The sequence below is a fragment of the Phodopus roborovskii genome, unplaced genomic scaffold, assembly GCF_943737965.1.
Source record: "Phodopus roborovskii unplaced genomic scaffold, PHOROB, whole genome shotgun sequence".
Taxonomy (NCBI): Eukaryota; Metazoa; Chordata; class Mammalia; order Rodentia; family Cricetidae; genus Phodopus; species Phodopus roborovskii.
This window is the reverse complement of record NW_026126418.1, coordinates 78,244,477-78,260,680: the sequence shown is the minus strand read 5'-3', so window position 1 is coordinate 78,260,680 and position 16,204 is coordinate 78,244,477. Positions and strand designations below refer to the sequence as shown.

The following is a 16,204-nucleotide window of genomic DNA, read 5'->3' as shown; positions in this document are numbered from 1 at the left end:
TTCTCCAGTTTCCTTACCCATTTTCTAGTGTCTACTTGAAATCACCAAGAGTCAATAAGCAAATTCTTGGTGAGCTCCTGCATATAGTAAATCCCTAAATAAACAGAAGTCCTTATGGATAGTTTGATCTCTTTGGTGTATCATGAGCAACATAGCAACAAAGGTGCTACAAGCTAGGTAGTCTTGCAGTCATAGTTGGACAGATTATATCCTTTTTTGGGGGGTTACCGTGCTTACATCGAGAATTCTGCTTCCCTCTGACCAGTGAAGGACTGCTACAGAATTAGGTAGAGGCAGAGGTTTTCTCTGAGTAGCACAGTCTCATGGGTGACAGAGATTGCTGTAACCGAGGTAAGCAAGAGAAGGAGGGTTACTTGGCTTACATTACTCTTCCTTTACACGTCTTCAAAACTTTCAGTGTTGTTAGCAAAAACATTTAGAAAAACACTTAGGAGTTTTAGTGAGAGAACCCAAGAAGTCACTAGATGTAACTTGAGAGCAGACCAACTTCCTGTCTGTCTTTGTTGCTGACTCTCCTTGCACAGGCCTGCCTTCCACTCAAAGAAGGCTTTGAACATCAGTGGTCTGGAGCAATCTCTGGCCTTATCACTTATTTTAGTGCTCCTTGCACAGGGTCACTCTTAGATGTGGTGCTCTGGGAAGTCTCACCCCAGAGTACTTCCCTTCCTTTATTTAACCTCTGACCTGTGAAAACAAGAGTTAATCAAGAGTTCTAAGGTAGTTAAGAGGAAAGGGAAGTGTTTGGTTACAAATTAAATATGAGCAAGTCATAAGTCATAAATCCCCAGTAGTGCTACCAGTTGTACGTCTCAAATTGCATATGGCTCAGAGTGTTTGAGTTATAAATTTAAGTTCAGAGCCCTCTGACTGCTTGGGGGTAGGTCCTAGGTTCATTTTTTTTTTTTTTTTTTTTTTGGCCCCCAACTCTTTGCCTTCTAAGACATTAGTTTTATTGGACCAGCTACTTTCATAACCCATGTTCTTGCCTCATGCCTGGCTCTCCTTCCTCCCTTTACCTGCCTGCTGGTGTTGATTGGTGTGCTGTTCTGTGAATTGAGACAGAACTGTTTCCCTGAAAGAAGTTGAGCATATGGAAAAAGTCACCAAGGAAAGGCACTGAAGCATTGAGCGTAAATGGCTTTAAGAGACAGCCAGACACTTTTATAGAGAGATTTGCGATGGAATGAGAGAGCATTCAAGCAGAGATGTGGGTGCCGATAAACTAAATGAGTGCTGCTCATGGAAACCGGGTGCCTTGTTTAATCTTCTTTAATGGTCACCACAAGCATGCACATAGAACTTTATGCTTTAAATTTAAAAAGACTACACAGCCCAAGAACCTGTGATATAACCTATGGTCTTTCTAGTAGGTTCTTTAAAATGGACATTTAAGACCCAACTGAGGTACTGGAAAGTTGAAATACACCCACCTCCCCCCCCCCCATTTGATTGAAGCATCTTAAATTGAGCTGTTTATATTTGTGGTTCCAATGTAACATGGGCTCTAATTCCTAAAGCAAGAAAGAGTGGACATGTGACTGGTGTCCCTGGAGCTGGCAGAGTCAGAAAACACACTGGATTGTTGGGAGCCAGCCAAAGTTGGATCACTCAGGGTATTTTGTTGCTGAGGGGCTCTGGAGGCAAGCTTTGATTGTATCAGGGTGTTACAATGAGAACTGCAAGGTAAGAATTCTATGTCTCACCTCAGGTTCATTCATTTTTGTACAGCGGTTACTTACTTGTATGGGGCAAATAGAACTGAGAAGACAGACTGGAACAATTTTGTATGTTAATAGCCAAGCCATCATAGGGAGGTTGTTCTACTTGTGAGACCCAGATTTATCATCCATAAAATGGGACAGTCCTTATTACAGCTGCTACAACAAGCACTATATCAAGATACCTAGCACTTGATAAGTATCCCTCTCCCCCTTACCCATTAGCTTTCACTTCTTCTAAAATGATGTCAAGTAGCATCTCTGCGGACAGGGCTTCTTATGGAACAGTTTTTTGCCTTTTTTTTTTTTTTTTTTTTTCCTGTTTTTTGTTTTGTTTTAATAGTAGAGACAGCACATGTCCCTCTTAGGCTGTGAAACCCGTGGTGAGCTGGGCCTGGCTTAGACCTTCACTGGACCATTCATTATATTATAGTTGTAATTCCAGCCATAAAGTCAGATGATCTGAATGGAGAAGCTTGTAGGTGTGTGAGTACAGGAGTGGGCCACTCCATAAACTCTTGGAAGCATGATGAAAGGCCTGTGCTCACTCTCTCTGTACTCAGTGGAAAATACTGAGGATTACAGCTTACTGTTAGTGCAGGTGATATTATTCCAAAGGTCTCCCAATAGCATCATTTCCCCAGTGATACCATAGTGTCCCATGCTTTCCTCCAGAGCAATCTCCCTCAATCACAGTCATGCTACCACAGAAAAGAAGACAACAAACACTCCCTCTAAAAGCAGCAATTACTGGGCACCCATCAAGAGAGAGGAGCCTTGTTTCCAAAATTAAATCCAAGTGTATGTTCCAGCAGGTCTATATAAGTACAAATGTTTCACAGGATGGCTGTGTGTGTGCTCACTTCCTAATACAAATTAATATTTGTACTCATTCAGCTCATACAATATATTTTTCTGTGTACATTGCTATCACAATGGGATGTTAATTATGGGCATAGATCAGAGATTCTTGAGCTTAACTGGACACTATAATAAATTTACAATTCACGATTAGCAGCTGTGAGCAAAGCAGAAGGATCAGGTTGGGCAGGACTGGCTTTGATCTCCCAAAGGGGGTGTGTTTTTCTCTTACTTTGACTTTTGGTCTCATTAGCAGTAAGAGTGCAGCAATAGCAGAGTGAAGGAAGTTAGTGCTGCTCCAGGCATGGCTGGAGGTATGTTTCCACACTGTACTAGCTATGTAGTAGTTTCCAAACAGCCATTCAAGGATAGGTGTCACATCCCCATTTTACAGATGGGGAAGGAGGAGCATGCTTGGGCCACAGCTGGTGAGTTTTCCTGTTGTGCAGTAGATAATGCCACTTCTCTGGGACAGCTTTTGAGACCTTTGCTCTGCCCTGCAAAACCCTCTGTCACTATACTGCCCCAATGTTGCTGCATCCTCTGCTGGTGGTGTGAGCTGTTCACGGTGTGGGCTCTTAAGATGCCAAGACAGCAGAGCACCAGGCACATACTGGAAACCATGTCCTGTAACATGATGCAGGGCTGGGAACTTCACTGCCATTTCAAACTCCACAGAGCTCTTCACTGAAGCTCAGGAAGCTTCACATTTAGCTCAGGAATGAGCTATGTGCTTGTCTCCTAGAGAGGAGTGTGCACAGCTCAGCACTAAGTTTTGAGTTAGAGGACTTAGGCCAGTACCTATGGCTGGTTTCTGTTGTTTACCCAGTCCTTTAGTGCTGGGTAAAATGGGGAAGGAGGTGTGCCTTATGGAATGCTGTCCAGTTGGAGCCAACAGTCAAAAAGAAAGGGAACGAATGAGAGGTGTAGAGGTGGGTGACTCATGTCAGAACTTTTCTCTTTAGTACACTTGGAGAAAAGAACAGGAGGAATATGTGTTAATGATGGAACAGGCCTTAGGCAGAAACACTGCCTGCTACATGATGCTTTTAAGGGCTCATTTGTACTTAGAAAATTAAGGTTCCAATAAAGACAATGAGGAATAACTGACGGACTGACTTGTTTTGGAAGCTGGGGAAGAGGCAAGAAGGCTTTTGTAGCTATTCCTTTTGTCCACTTTAAGCATTTGTGCCAATGTTCTGATTATTTGTCAGATTCCAACAGGATGTTGGCATGTTGGTTTTTAATCCTGGGTGATTTTCCTAATCCAAACATTGCCTGCTTAACAATAGCAGGCTGATTGTTATCTGTTGCATGATAAATAAAAGACCCAGAGACTGATATTGGGGTTCAAACTTCAAGCTGAAAAACAGAAAAACAAAGCAGCTGGCCACTAGCTCTTACTGCTACTTCTGTCTGAAAGGGTTGGTCCTGTCTCCACAAGCTCTCACCTAGCCTCAGATTGCTTCCTCTCCTCTGTGTGGCTGGAGAATCCTAAGACTTTGGTGTCTTCCTATACTCAATGAGGCTCCTATCTTATATAGCTCCCTAATGTTGGGATTAAAGGCATAGGATCCCAGGTGGCCTTAAACTAAATGAGATCCATCTTCCTCTTAATCCTGAGTCCTGGGGTTAAAGGTGTATGCCACCGTTGCCTGACCTCTATAGCTTGAGGCTGACTTTGCTTTCTGAATCCTCAGGCAAGCTTTAATAAATCATAATAATATGTCATCATAGTTATCCTACAGTGCCAGTGGTCCTGGCCTTTGTAATGACTATAGCAATGATTGCTCTCTGTCACAGGAAGTTGTGACTTATAGAATGCCTGGTGTGGCCAAGCACACACAGAGTTAAACACTCACTGTTCAGCAAGTTGACATTAATGGAGAAGTGAGAAAGACAAGCATTGACTCTGAGCAGTCTTCATGAAGGGGAAGCCCAAGACATCTTCGTGTTCTTGGGTTAAGTGCATACATAGTAAACGTGGGGGAAAAAATTAGAATTTTAGCTAGGAAGGGTGAATCTAAGAGTTAGAAAATAAATTTACTTAAACAAAATCTAGTTTTTAATTTTAACAATGAACTAATTCTTAGACAGAATAATTCATGAGTCAGATGGGTTTCTGAGGGAAAGGGTTGTGGTTTCTCTGCCTTGATAATGCTTCATGTTTGACTTGCATAGCATAACCGGAAAATAAGTCTTTTATTTTTTTTTTCTTAAAGTATTTGAAAACTTTAGTTTCCCAAAGGCTTCTCTTGTCCTTTGATATTGAAATCATTTCCTTTTGATGTAGCTGTTGTGTCACCATGCTTGTTTTTATCATGTTTCTCTTGGTTGTTGTCTGGGCTGGTGCTGCCAAGTACTCATTTGTCAGCTCTGAGCAGGTGTCCAATGTCTTTACAGTGGCTTTTGAGATCCTGCATCCTGAGTGAGGGTTATAACATACTCCATGGACAGCTGGTGTTATCCCACTGCCAGTTACACTGACAGATACTAGCAGAGAACTAGGGGTAGCATCTAAATCCCACAAGAAGGGCAGAGTGGTCTGGATGGTGGTAGCACACCTTTAATCCTAGCACTTGGGAGACAGGAAGTTCTCTGTGAGTTCAAAGCCAGCCTGGTCTATAAGAGCTAGTTCCAGGACAGGCTCCAAAGCTACACAGAGAAATCCTGTCTCTGGGAGGAAAAAAAAAAAAAAAAAAAAGGAAGGAAGGAAGGAAAAAAAGAAAGGCAGAGAATTTCTGTTTGAGGCAGCCACATCTTGATGAATATTTTACTCTTGGTATGGTTCTGCATTCTGACTCACTCTGCTTGACATAGGATGTGAGGTCTCCTAGTATGCATGAGGAACCTTTGACTAGAATGCCAGGGCTCAAAAGAAAACTTCCCATAGCCAAGATAAGCAAGAGCAATAAATAGAGGGCTCCAGGAGTGGGGTTTAAGCTCTGGACTGAGCACCTCCTATTGTATGTCAGGTATGTAAGTTAGGTACTGGTTCTTCAACAACAATAGCTGAATCTTGAGGTCACACATATATATACTCACATATACATGCATACAGTTGTTAACAGTAAAGGCCCTTGAACACCTGAAAGCAAAAGAAAATTCAAGGCAAATATAAAATGAATGCCAGTGTTACTGGCCAGGCTTGCCTATATCAAACTGTACATGCATCATGCCACCCAGCAATGCTGCATGAAGCACCTCAGCTCATATTCAGCACTTTTATGTTATGAACTGTAGGGTTTTCACTTTCTACACAACTTTTCTGCTCTTGTAGAAACATAGTGAATTAGTTATAGAAAGCAAATAATTTTAATATTTTCCTACCATCAATAAGTATCAGATTAGCATGTCATCAGACTATATAGCCTTAGAATATTTGATTTTAAAAATTGTTTAAGCTGCTGCCATTTTGTACTGTTTATTTGTGTGAAGCAGCATTCTGCATAGTATGTAAAGTAAAGCATAAAGTAAAAATATTGATCACTACATAGTGAGACCCTATCTCAAACAAACTACAACAAAAAAGATAAACTCTGAAAAACATTAATATGCTCTTTCCATGGCATCAAATATTTAGTCAGGATTTAGTTTTTCATGTGAAAGTAAGCAAGCACAGCCATCTGATTAATATGTAAATTTACTTTTATATTTATTAAATGGTAAAATTATATGTTTATTGAAGAATAGTTAAGGATTAATTTCTTTATGATTCATTCTTGCTAAAAGTTTGGTTTGTATACCTGTTTTACACACTATTATGCCTGGGCAATATAAAAATTTCTCAAGCAAAAATTAGTTGTCATTGCTAATGCTTAAGAAAGTTTGAACAATGTTGTTGGTTACTTCTTTTTTAAAATCTTTATTTTTTAAAATTATGTGTAGGTGTGTGTCTGTGTCGGTATGTGGGCATACCGACATGTGAATGCAGTACCCAGAGTCCAGGAGGGGGATGTTAGAACCTTTGGAGCTAGAGTTACAGGTGGCTGTGAACCACACAGCCTGGCTGCTGATAATTGAACCCAGGTCCTCTGGAAGAGCAGCCAGTGTTCCTAGCCATTGGACCATCTCTTCAATGTTGGTTGCTTCTTTTATCAATGAGTTCTCCAAGTCTTTGACAGTTCTCAAATTGCCATGGCAGAAAGTATTAAAATTGAATTCATGTGAGAATGTCGGGCTCCTTTGTCTTCTCAGCATAAGCCATATTACCCTTTTTTTTTTTTTTTTTTGAAATTGAACATTTCAGATTGCTTATTTATTAAGCATTCCATTTTGTCCTATTATTTTTTAAATAGGATCTCATATAAATGAGACTGGTCTTGAACTTGCTATGTAGCCAAGGCCAGCCTTGAACTCTAGCTATGCACCATCACACACGTGAGTTTTTGTGGGGAGGTTGTTAATATGAGTGCATAATGTAGACATTCCATATCACCTTAACCAGAACATGCTTTGCTATTGATAAATCCTGGCAAAAGAATGTGGACAGAAGGCAAGCGAATTCCTCTCCCTGATATTGCAGTCATGAGCACCTCAGAAACTCACCAGGGACAGTGGGGGAGCCTCTCCTACACCTCATTGCCCTCAGTCTTAACTCACATCCCTACATGTCCAGTGTCCTGCCAGCCAGTTTTATCTTCGTTTTATCTTCCTATATAATACTCCCCAAGTATTTACTTGATAAAGCTTACAATAAATTCTTTTATTATTTTCTTCTAAACTAGAGCCAGGGTATTTTATTGATCTTTTTCAAGTTTAAAGGTTGACTGGATTATATTAGTTAAGATTTTTCTCTTGGGAAAGAAAGTCAGACACTGGTTCTGATAGAGAGAAAGTAGCTGCTTTCTCCTGGTTTTAAATACTCATCCTCAGGATGTTACTTCTCTTTCCTGTCTCTTTTAGTTCAGCCCTGCATGTCCTCTGGCCTTTACCATTGCCCTTGTTTGTGAGAGCTGTTTTCTATTGTACTGGTCACTGTGCCATTGCTTCCCACTGTCTCAGCTTATTGAGAACGTAGCCTCTGAGAAACAGTGGCTTGCAACAGCTGCAAGCACTGTGAGTCTGCTCTCTGGCATGCTTACTACAGTGTACACTCCAGTTGTTTTTGAAGGATGAAGACACTGTTTTGTGTATATTATTTTAAATACTAACAAACGTACAGAAATATTGGAAGCCCAACACAAAGGGATGCTTTTTTTCCTCCCCGTTTGAGGCATATAGCAATATGATAACTCATAAAGGTAAATATTTTCATGTGCATTAAATTTTTTTTTCTTTTAAACTACATGCCAGTCATAAAAATGAAAAAGGTAAGCAGGCTTTGGACAGTTCCTGTTCATGCTTTTAAGAATTAACATGGCCTTTGTTAGTAGTGTCTTTGCTTCAGTCTGGCCCAGTTCCTCAGTGTTTGTTCCACTTTTATGAACAGGACAGTGGGGCTCTTGTATTGGAGAATAGTCCTCTGTGTGGTTTATCTGATGCTTTCTTGAGATGAGACTCTGCTTCCATATCAAGGGTGTAATAAAGATGTGCTGTTTTCTGCGGCATTCTGTCTGGTGGTACACTATTTTGTTCTGTTCTATTATTTGATGAGGTTATAACCTCAGGGTTTTCCCTGTGATACATAATTTGATTGTGAAGACTTCCTTTCAGACTGCAGGTAGTCCCATCACTCAGCATATATTCTGTGGTGATATTTTGTTTATGATCTAACAAATAAAGTTTGTTTGAAGATCAAAGTGCAAAGCTAGTCACGCTAGTCAGCCATAGAGGTCAGGCAGGCAGTGAGTGGTGGCACACACCTTTAATCCCAGTAGCTACATTGGTTAGCCATAGAGGCCAGGCAGTGGTGGCACACACCTTTAATACTAGCAGCCACACTGGTTAGCCATAGAGGCCAGGCAGTGGTGGCAAACACCTTTAATCCCAGCAGCCACACTAGTTAGTCATAGAAGCTGGGCAGTGGCATGTCTCTAATCCCAGCACTAGAGAGAAATATAAGGTGGGTGGAGGCAGGAGTGCAGTGAATTCACTGAGGACAGGACCATCCCTTTTGGTCTGAGCCTTGGTAGAGGTAAGAACTCTCTAGTGACTGGCTGTTTTGCTTTTCTGATCTTTCAACTTTCTACCCCAATATCTGTCTCTGGATTTTTATTGTTTGTGCTTCATTATTGTGCTTGTCATTTTTATCTGCCTAGACTCCGTATGATCCCTTCATTATTATGTGGTTTGATGTTCAGATTATCAAGTTCTGTCAATAGGATCTCCTTCTCAACAATTTCTGTGTCCTCTTCATATGTTCTGACCATGTGTTGAACTCTCCCTTGCTCCTTATGGCACAAATCATTTCTTAGCTCTGGCCTTGGAAGCAGACATTTCTTCAGAGAATCCATTCTTAGTAGAGAATGCTATTTAGAAGTACACATCTAGGCACTGAGAGTGCCTATAATTGAAGCATTTCTTGTCACATGCCTTCTCTGTCACTCAATCTAGAAACTCTGTGTGTGTGTGTGTGTGTGTGTGTGTGTGTGTGTGTGTGTGTGTAATGTGAATGTGTACATTGTATTTTTATTTCTATCTCTTAGATGTCTCTGTTTGTCATTATTTCACAATTATATTCAGCCAGCATTCATTCTTGTTTCTTCCCTAACCATATTTCTAATTCACATGTTGGATATCAAGACCCTTGATTTCTATTGCATGCTTAGTTACTTGGTCACTTCCTGTGCATGTTACCACATGGATGCATTCCCTCACTCTTTTTGGATTGATGATACTTTAGATGGAACTGTCACCACCTCCTACCATAGACAGCCCTCCCATGTCATCTGCTTACATACTTTCTGACTTCCCTTCATTAGCTCCCTCCTCAATGTTCCCGCACCAGGCTGCCTCCCAGATGACCTCTTAGCTCTGGTTGGCTTTCTGCATCATTGTTGTTGATGTCCTCACTTTCTCTTCCTCCATCCAGTTTTCTGTTTCAGCTTCCATTCTTTCTCTCAGGTGGTTGGCTGGACACAGACATGTAATCCTGTCTCACATGCAACCCTTAGCCATTGGCTATCCTAACTATGCATTTAGTGAATGAAGGGAGATCAGAAGACCAAGTGTCTGAACTCATTTAGACTCAGTTTCTGAGGACAGTTCTGGAGGGAGCAGCTTATCAGCTGACACATTGAACAGTGAAGGGTTTTCATCCGGCCTGTGCTGACATTCAGGCTAGTTGGTTTATGTCCATACAGGCCATGGGTACTGTGCCATGGAGCCATTTAAGGATAATTGTGAAGTGGGCTATTGTTAAATCAGTATCTAGAACCCAGGGCTGCACTCCTTCCATGGGCCACTATACTCATTAGGGCAAATGGAGAAGTTTCTGGAGCACTACTTCAACTCTTCTAACTTTAAGATTTTCTGTGGATTCCCACAAAACAGCACTTCCCCCATTGACATGAGAACCAAGCTACCTGAATTTTGAGAGGAATATGGATCCCAGCTGGTGACTGTGAGGCAGGTCTCTTGCTCTTTGCCTCTCTGCTGATGGAATCAAGATCATGATCCATTAGTATTCTGCGACACTCCAAAGGCCTGAAGTAACAGTGCTTGAGAAGGATAGCTGGCTTCTCCCACCTGGACACTCTCTCTTATATTCATTTCTTTTCTGGACTAGAACTTCCTTGTTATTTGTCATTTTAGTTCTAGCCCACCGCACAGTGCTCTCCTACAGGGAGACTCAAGTACACCAGACCTAAGAATTTGAGGCCCTGGAAGTGGGTAGCTGGGTAGGGTGGGGGCTATCTGATAGAGTACTTGTTTCCTGTGTCAACTGGGAAGCACTGTCTGTTTACTCACTGCTGACAGACATATACAGGATGGAGTGGGGCTCCATGTCTTCACCTGCAGCCTCTTGGTAGTGCGGGCCAGGTGTGAGGACTAATGAAGCAGGATGGGAAGTGCCAGCGGACAGAGCTCAGCTGTGAACCAAGGCCTTCTAGCTGGGGAAGTTGGGATGCTTTGAAGAAGACAGCTGTGGTTTAGTTTCAAAATGCTAGCACTGCCATCACTAGACATTCATCTGTCAGCACACAGGGGACAACATGTGGGAACAGTTGTATCTGGTCAGGACAGAAGGAGTAACAAATGCCTAGCTTCCTGAGTAACTAACTGTGGAGAAGTCCATGGCCAATGGTTCTGCCCACAGTTCCCAAAGGCATTGTTTTGGTGAGACAGTAGCTGATAGAGTGAAGTGGGCTGGCTTTGTGGGCCAGACAATCCTCATGAGCCAAATGAGGTTACTAAGGCTGCAGGATTGCATGCCAGGTTCTGTCTGTAAGCTGACTGGTTTACTATGCTCTCTTGTTCCAAAGCCTGAGAGAAGCAGGCTGCCCTGCTGCACTGCTTTCTGTATCCATTCATAAACAGAACTGAACTTTGCTTTCCCCTGCATCTCTTATGGCCTGCACCTCCCCTGCTTGCCCCTTTCCTCTTTTCTGACTTGCAGTTGTTGGGTTTACCTAGTGGTATTTTCTTTCAGGCTGGTTTTGTTTACAAAGAGTCCTCTAATCTGTATGGTTTTCTTGGGAGGGGGCTTTCTTGTTCTACTCTAATGGCTTTTAGCTCATGAAGGTTCATTTAGCAGAAGAAGGGAGTATGTTATCTCATGCCTAATCCCTCTTGAATGTTTACATTGCTCTGCCAGGGCTAGCTATGTGGAGAGTGGCAGCAGCCATTTGCTCAGGAAGAGTCCATATGTGGCTGCCAGAGCTGATGGAAACATATTAACATAAATGATAATACTGTCATAGGAGTGAAAAGTTAAGTTGCTTATCAGTATATTTTGATAAGCTACTTAAATTTTACAGTAGCATGTTCTGCCTTCAGACAGACGTCACAGATAGGAGCTCGTGTACTTTATCTGTCCTTTCTATTACCTCTCACTTCATTTATTACTCTCAGTGATCCAGCAGTAATCTGTACAGGGTGCTGATTCCCTGTCCCGGGCCGGATAGCACATCTGGACCCTGCCTTGGATCCAGGCCTATCAGTAACAAACACCATTTTTGTGGCAGAATAGATGTGAACAGACTTGAGCAGCAAGCTTCACACATGCCTGCTTTTAGTAGTTTTGGGGAAGTTTCCTAAGAGAGAACAGAGCATTTAAAGTTGGAGCAGGGTGTGCTTCTTGGTTCTTTTTCATGGTTCTAAGGGCTCTTGCTGTCTGCTAGCCTTCATCTAGGGTATGCACATTTCCAATAAACTCTGAACTCAGAATATAGGGGCAAGCTCCATTCTTGGTCTTGGTGCTAAAGATACAGTGAAGGAAAGTGTGTTCCCTTCTCTGTGTAGTCCGTTGAGAAAACAATCATGCTGTAGGAAGGGACATTGTAATCATAGTGTATACATTAGCACTGTGGAAAAGAAGGAATAGGGGCACACAAGAAAGGGAAAAAAGAGTCAGAGAACTTGGTCAAGATCCTGAGAAGGGAGAACCATAAAAAGCCCTCCTGAGGAGCATGGGCTGTAGGACTGGGATGCCACTGCAATAACTGAATGTCCTATGTAGATTTGGATTGTTTGGAGGGGGGAATCAGTTCATTTTATTCATTCACAATAATGAGTATCATTTATTCATTAGGGGGAAACAAAAAGAGGGTGCTGGGAATCACATCCCTCCACTGGAGAGGCTCAAGCTTCCTAGAATCATTTGTACCTCCCCACTTTGGGCACTTGGTGTGGGGGAGTGAGAGGGCGGAGGCAAGGTGGGATTGACAGTGCTAACAAGACTACAGAAGGCACTAGTGGGTTATCTTTTGAGACTGTGGGAGGGGAGAGATCCCAGGGAGGGCCAGAGGCTCTGACATCCTGGCCTCTGGCCTAAGTCCTTTCCTTTCCCTTTTCTTGGCTTTGCTCTTCACTTGGTTACTCAGGTGGCCTCCTGGCACTAGGTGTTACACCAAGCCTCCTTGGCCTTAGTGCCTGTGTTAGATGTGATGGGTCTGGGCCCCACACGTGCCCTCTCAGATGAGTGTCCAAGTCCTTCCTCCTGGGGGCCCCAAGTCTACTACACAGACTTGCCACACACTAACCCGAAGGCCAACCTTCTTTACTTTGTCTTTTTGGTCATCAGAGGAATTGATCAGAATTTGGTCATCAGAGGAAGGGCTGGGGGGAAGAAATCTTGGGTTGCAGATCATTGGCTGCTTGTGCAGCTTTGTCCTCTCTGGCCAGACCCATCCAGGCTTCCCTTTTTGATAAGCCATTCTGACAGCCACATACAGGGTCGATTTCGAGTGAGCTCTGCTGGCAGACAATCCTGTGAAATAAGAGGAGCAATGGTCAGGACCTGCTAGATGGCAGAAGGAACAGAAATACCCATTCATGCTACAGCTGGTAAACCACATGTGCAGTAGAGGTGGGAGATCTGATGGACTAACATGATTGGTTATTGTTGTGTAGGGCGTGTGGGACCCAGAGGCCAACAATGGACATGCTGTTCATTGCTGTGTGTCCAATCAGTAGGAGCTTTCCTAAAGAGAGTGGAGGTGGTAGGAGAGGCCTAGCTACTCAAACATGGTGCTTTACTGCAGACTCTAGTGTGAATTTCCTCTCTATGAATCTACTCTAGTTTTGAAGCACAGAAATAATTCATAATGGGCATTTAGTGTTCTGCCTCACACAGGTATGATTTTATTTCCCAGAAATAATTAATATTTAAGCAGTTTGGGTTCATATCAATCATGGCTAGTATCTTTAGGATGTAGAGAAAACCTGAGATGTTTTGATTTGAGTTAAACCTGCATTCTGGCTTTTGACCTTCATGCTAACATTTCTTGTGTTTCTTTGTCTTCCTCAGCTACCTGCCTTGGTTCGAGGTGTTTTATAAGCTCCTTAATATCTTGGCAGATTACACAACAAAACAACAGGTATTTGCCTTTTAAAAAAATAATAATCATTTTAACAGTTAAGCCTTTTATGATTATGAAAGTAATGTGTGCCTTTTATTTTATTAAAACACTTATGAAAAAAGTAATGCATGCTCATCATGGAAAGATTGGGAAATTCAGAAAATAGTGGAAGGGAAAAGAAAATCACCCCTCACAGTATGCCTTACCTCATCCTCAAAATATTGCTAAAATTTTTAGTTGTTTCTTCATTGTTTTTTTTTTTTTTTTTTCCTTTAAGGTAAGGAAATAATAACTAGACTGTTCATGCTCCCATCATTAATGTCAAATTTTCTCAACAACCCTGAAAGTACACAAAGATTTCAGTTATAATTTCTCAAAGACATGAAGCTGAATTGCTCATGCCATGTTACATATCACTTAACTGGCAGGTGACTTAACAGCTGCCACAATCCCCATTTTAACATAAGTTTTTGTGGCATTTTTGTAGTAATTCTTGTAAGGATCTGAAAATTCCTTTTAACAATTCTGCTGTACCTTAATTACCTTTGGGAGAAATGCTGTGATAACCTCAGCTCTCACCCATAGCAGCAAAGGTTGTCTGGTCTGGATCAGTATTTAAAACTTTTGTAGCCTGCCTGTTTGGGAAGTATTATCATAGAATCATTTCTTCAACACTATTGAAAATATCATTAAGTATTTTTTATGGCTAACATTATATCCTATACCTTTGCTAACCAAAACACTTTCTTCTTATAGAGTCTTTTAATTATTTGAGATTTTTGTCTTCATTATTATAAGTAGTACAAAGGATTGGGGAGATGACTTAGTGGAAGGGTGCTTGCTGTACAAGCCTGAAAACCTTTGTTTAAACCCCTAGCAAAAATGTGAGGACCAGAGGCTGCTATGTGTGCCCCTGTGGAGTATTGGAGGTAGAGGCAAGAGGATTACTACAGCATGGTATCTACCAGCCTATGTCAAGCTTCAGTAGCAGACCCTCTTTCAAGGGGAAAAGATAATGTGAGAGCAGGGCACCCAATGTCTGCTCTGACCCCTGTGACTATAGTGTGTGTGCATGCACACACATGCACACGCACATGCACACACACCACGACACGTACACGTATAACCACCTCACACACAGACAGACACACGGGGGGGGGGGGCTGCATTTGAAAGAGGGAGACCAGTCACTCAAATCTTTGAATATAAAATATTTTCTTCAGTTTTCATTATTTCTCTAAGAACGGAATCCTAGGGCTGGGGAGATGGCTCAGAGGTTAAGAGGACTGGCTGATCTTCCAGAGGTCCTGAGTTCAATTCCCAGCAACCACATGGTGGTTCACAACCATCTGTAATGAGATCTGGTGCCCTCTTCTGGTGTGCAGGCATACATACATGCACTGTACACATAATAAATAATCTTAAAAAAAAAAAAAAAAAAAAAAAAAAAAAACGGAATCCTAGGTAGACAGTTGTAAAGCTTGGTGTGGCCATAAGTATTTATAAAACATTTGCCAAACTACTTTCCAAAAAGAATTGCACTATTTTCTTAAAATGCACTATTTGCAACACAGTTGGATCCTACATTGTCACTGATAATATTTGTTGAACTTGTCATTTATTTGATAAGTTAAAAAAAAAACCTCACTATCATTAGCAAGTTGAAAATTTGCTTGTGTATCTACCTTCTTGTGTTTTTCTTTTTGTAAAGGGCAACATTTTAAAGTGATATAGCATAATTGTTAAATGCCATAAGTATTTTTCCTTTTGATTTATCTATAGTATCCTAGTTCTGAAAATATTCTATTAAATAATTATAGTTCTGTATTACTGGGCTTAAAGGGCCACAAATCTGTGTTGTTTGTGTTAATTTTCCCTATGATTCACATGATATAGACTCTCCAGCTCTCAGGAGCCTGCAGTGGGGGCCTTGGTTACTCAAAACTTTCTTTTGCATTTTACCCTAAACTCTTTTTAATCCATGACAAACAGGAGACTGATTTGCAGGGTTCCCTGAAACGCATTTTGGGAAATATTGTTTAGGGTTGGGGAGTGGAAACTGAGTATACAGTGGATAAATCTTTTCTTTGAGTGAGTTGTACTCGGTAGCAAATGTATTCCAGAGGTCACAACAGATGGCAGGAATGGTTCATAGAAATGGCTTCTCACTCATCACACTCAGTGTGAAAGGAAATATCAGGTCAGGAATTCTATCATAGAAGAGCTGGTGTCTTTGATGAATGAGGTAGCAGGCTGCCTTGAAATCTGTTCATCGATTTCTGATGCACATTTAGCTTTGGTCAGACATTCAGGTTTCCACTCAATTTGAAAGGTATCTTTAATAAATAAAAGTATGTAACATGTTGTCTCTGAACTGGAGACCGACTCATGCTTTTGTACCCCACCTTTTAGTTTTTAACCTAGTACACTTTTAAAATCATATCTGAAAATGTGCATACCCATCGTTCTAGCATTTGAAAGGCAGCCAGGAGGATCAGGAATTCAAAACCATCTTTAACTACAAATGGAGATTCAGACAGCTAGCATCTCACTTGCTGGTTAAGTGAGTTTGAAACCAATCTGGGCTACATGAGACCTTGTCTCAAAGAAATTAAAAAGGAAGAAGGCAGGGAGATAGGGAGGCAGCAGACAGGCAGGAAACCTTGGAAAAGGAGGGGTGCTATAAACTGAACATAACAC

General features: G+C 41.6%; 1 protein-coding gene across 10 annotated transcripts in view; it reads left to right on the top strand.

Annotated features, from left to right (window-relative positions):
* Positions 1-16,204, top strand: part of Dennd1a (DENN domain containing 1A) — a 467,485-nt gene that overhangs the window by 213,213 nt on the left and 238,068 nt on the right. For all 10 annotated transcript variants that reach the window (XM_051185345.1, XM_051185350.1, XM_051185346.1 and 7 more), the window contains one exon: positions 13,453-13,522. In XM_051185345.1, coding sequence (XP_051041302.1) covers positions 13,453-13,522 — 70 coding nt within the window. The remainder of the gene's footprint in view (positions 1-13,452; positions 13,523-16,204) is intronic.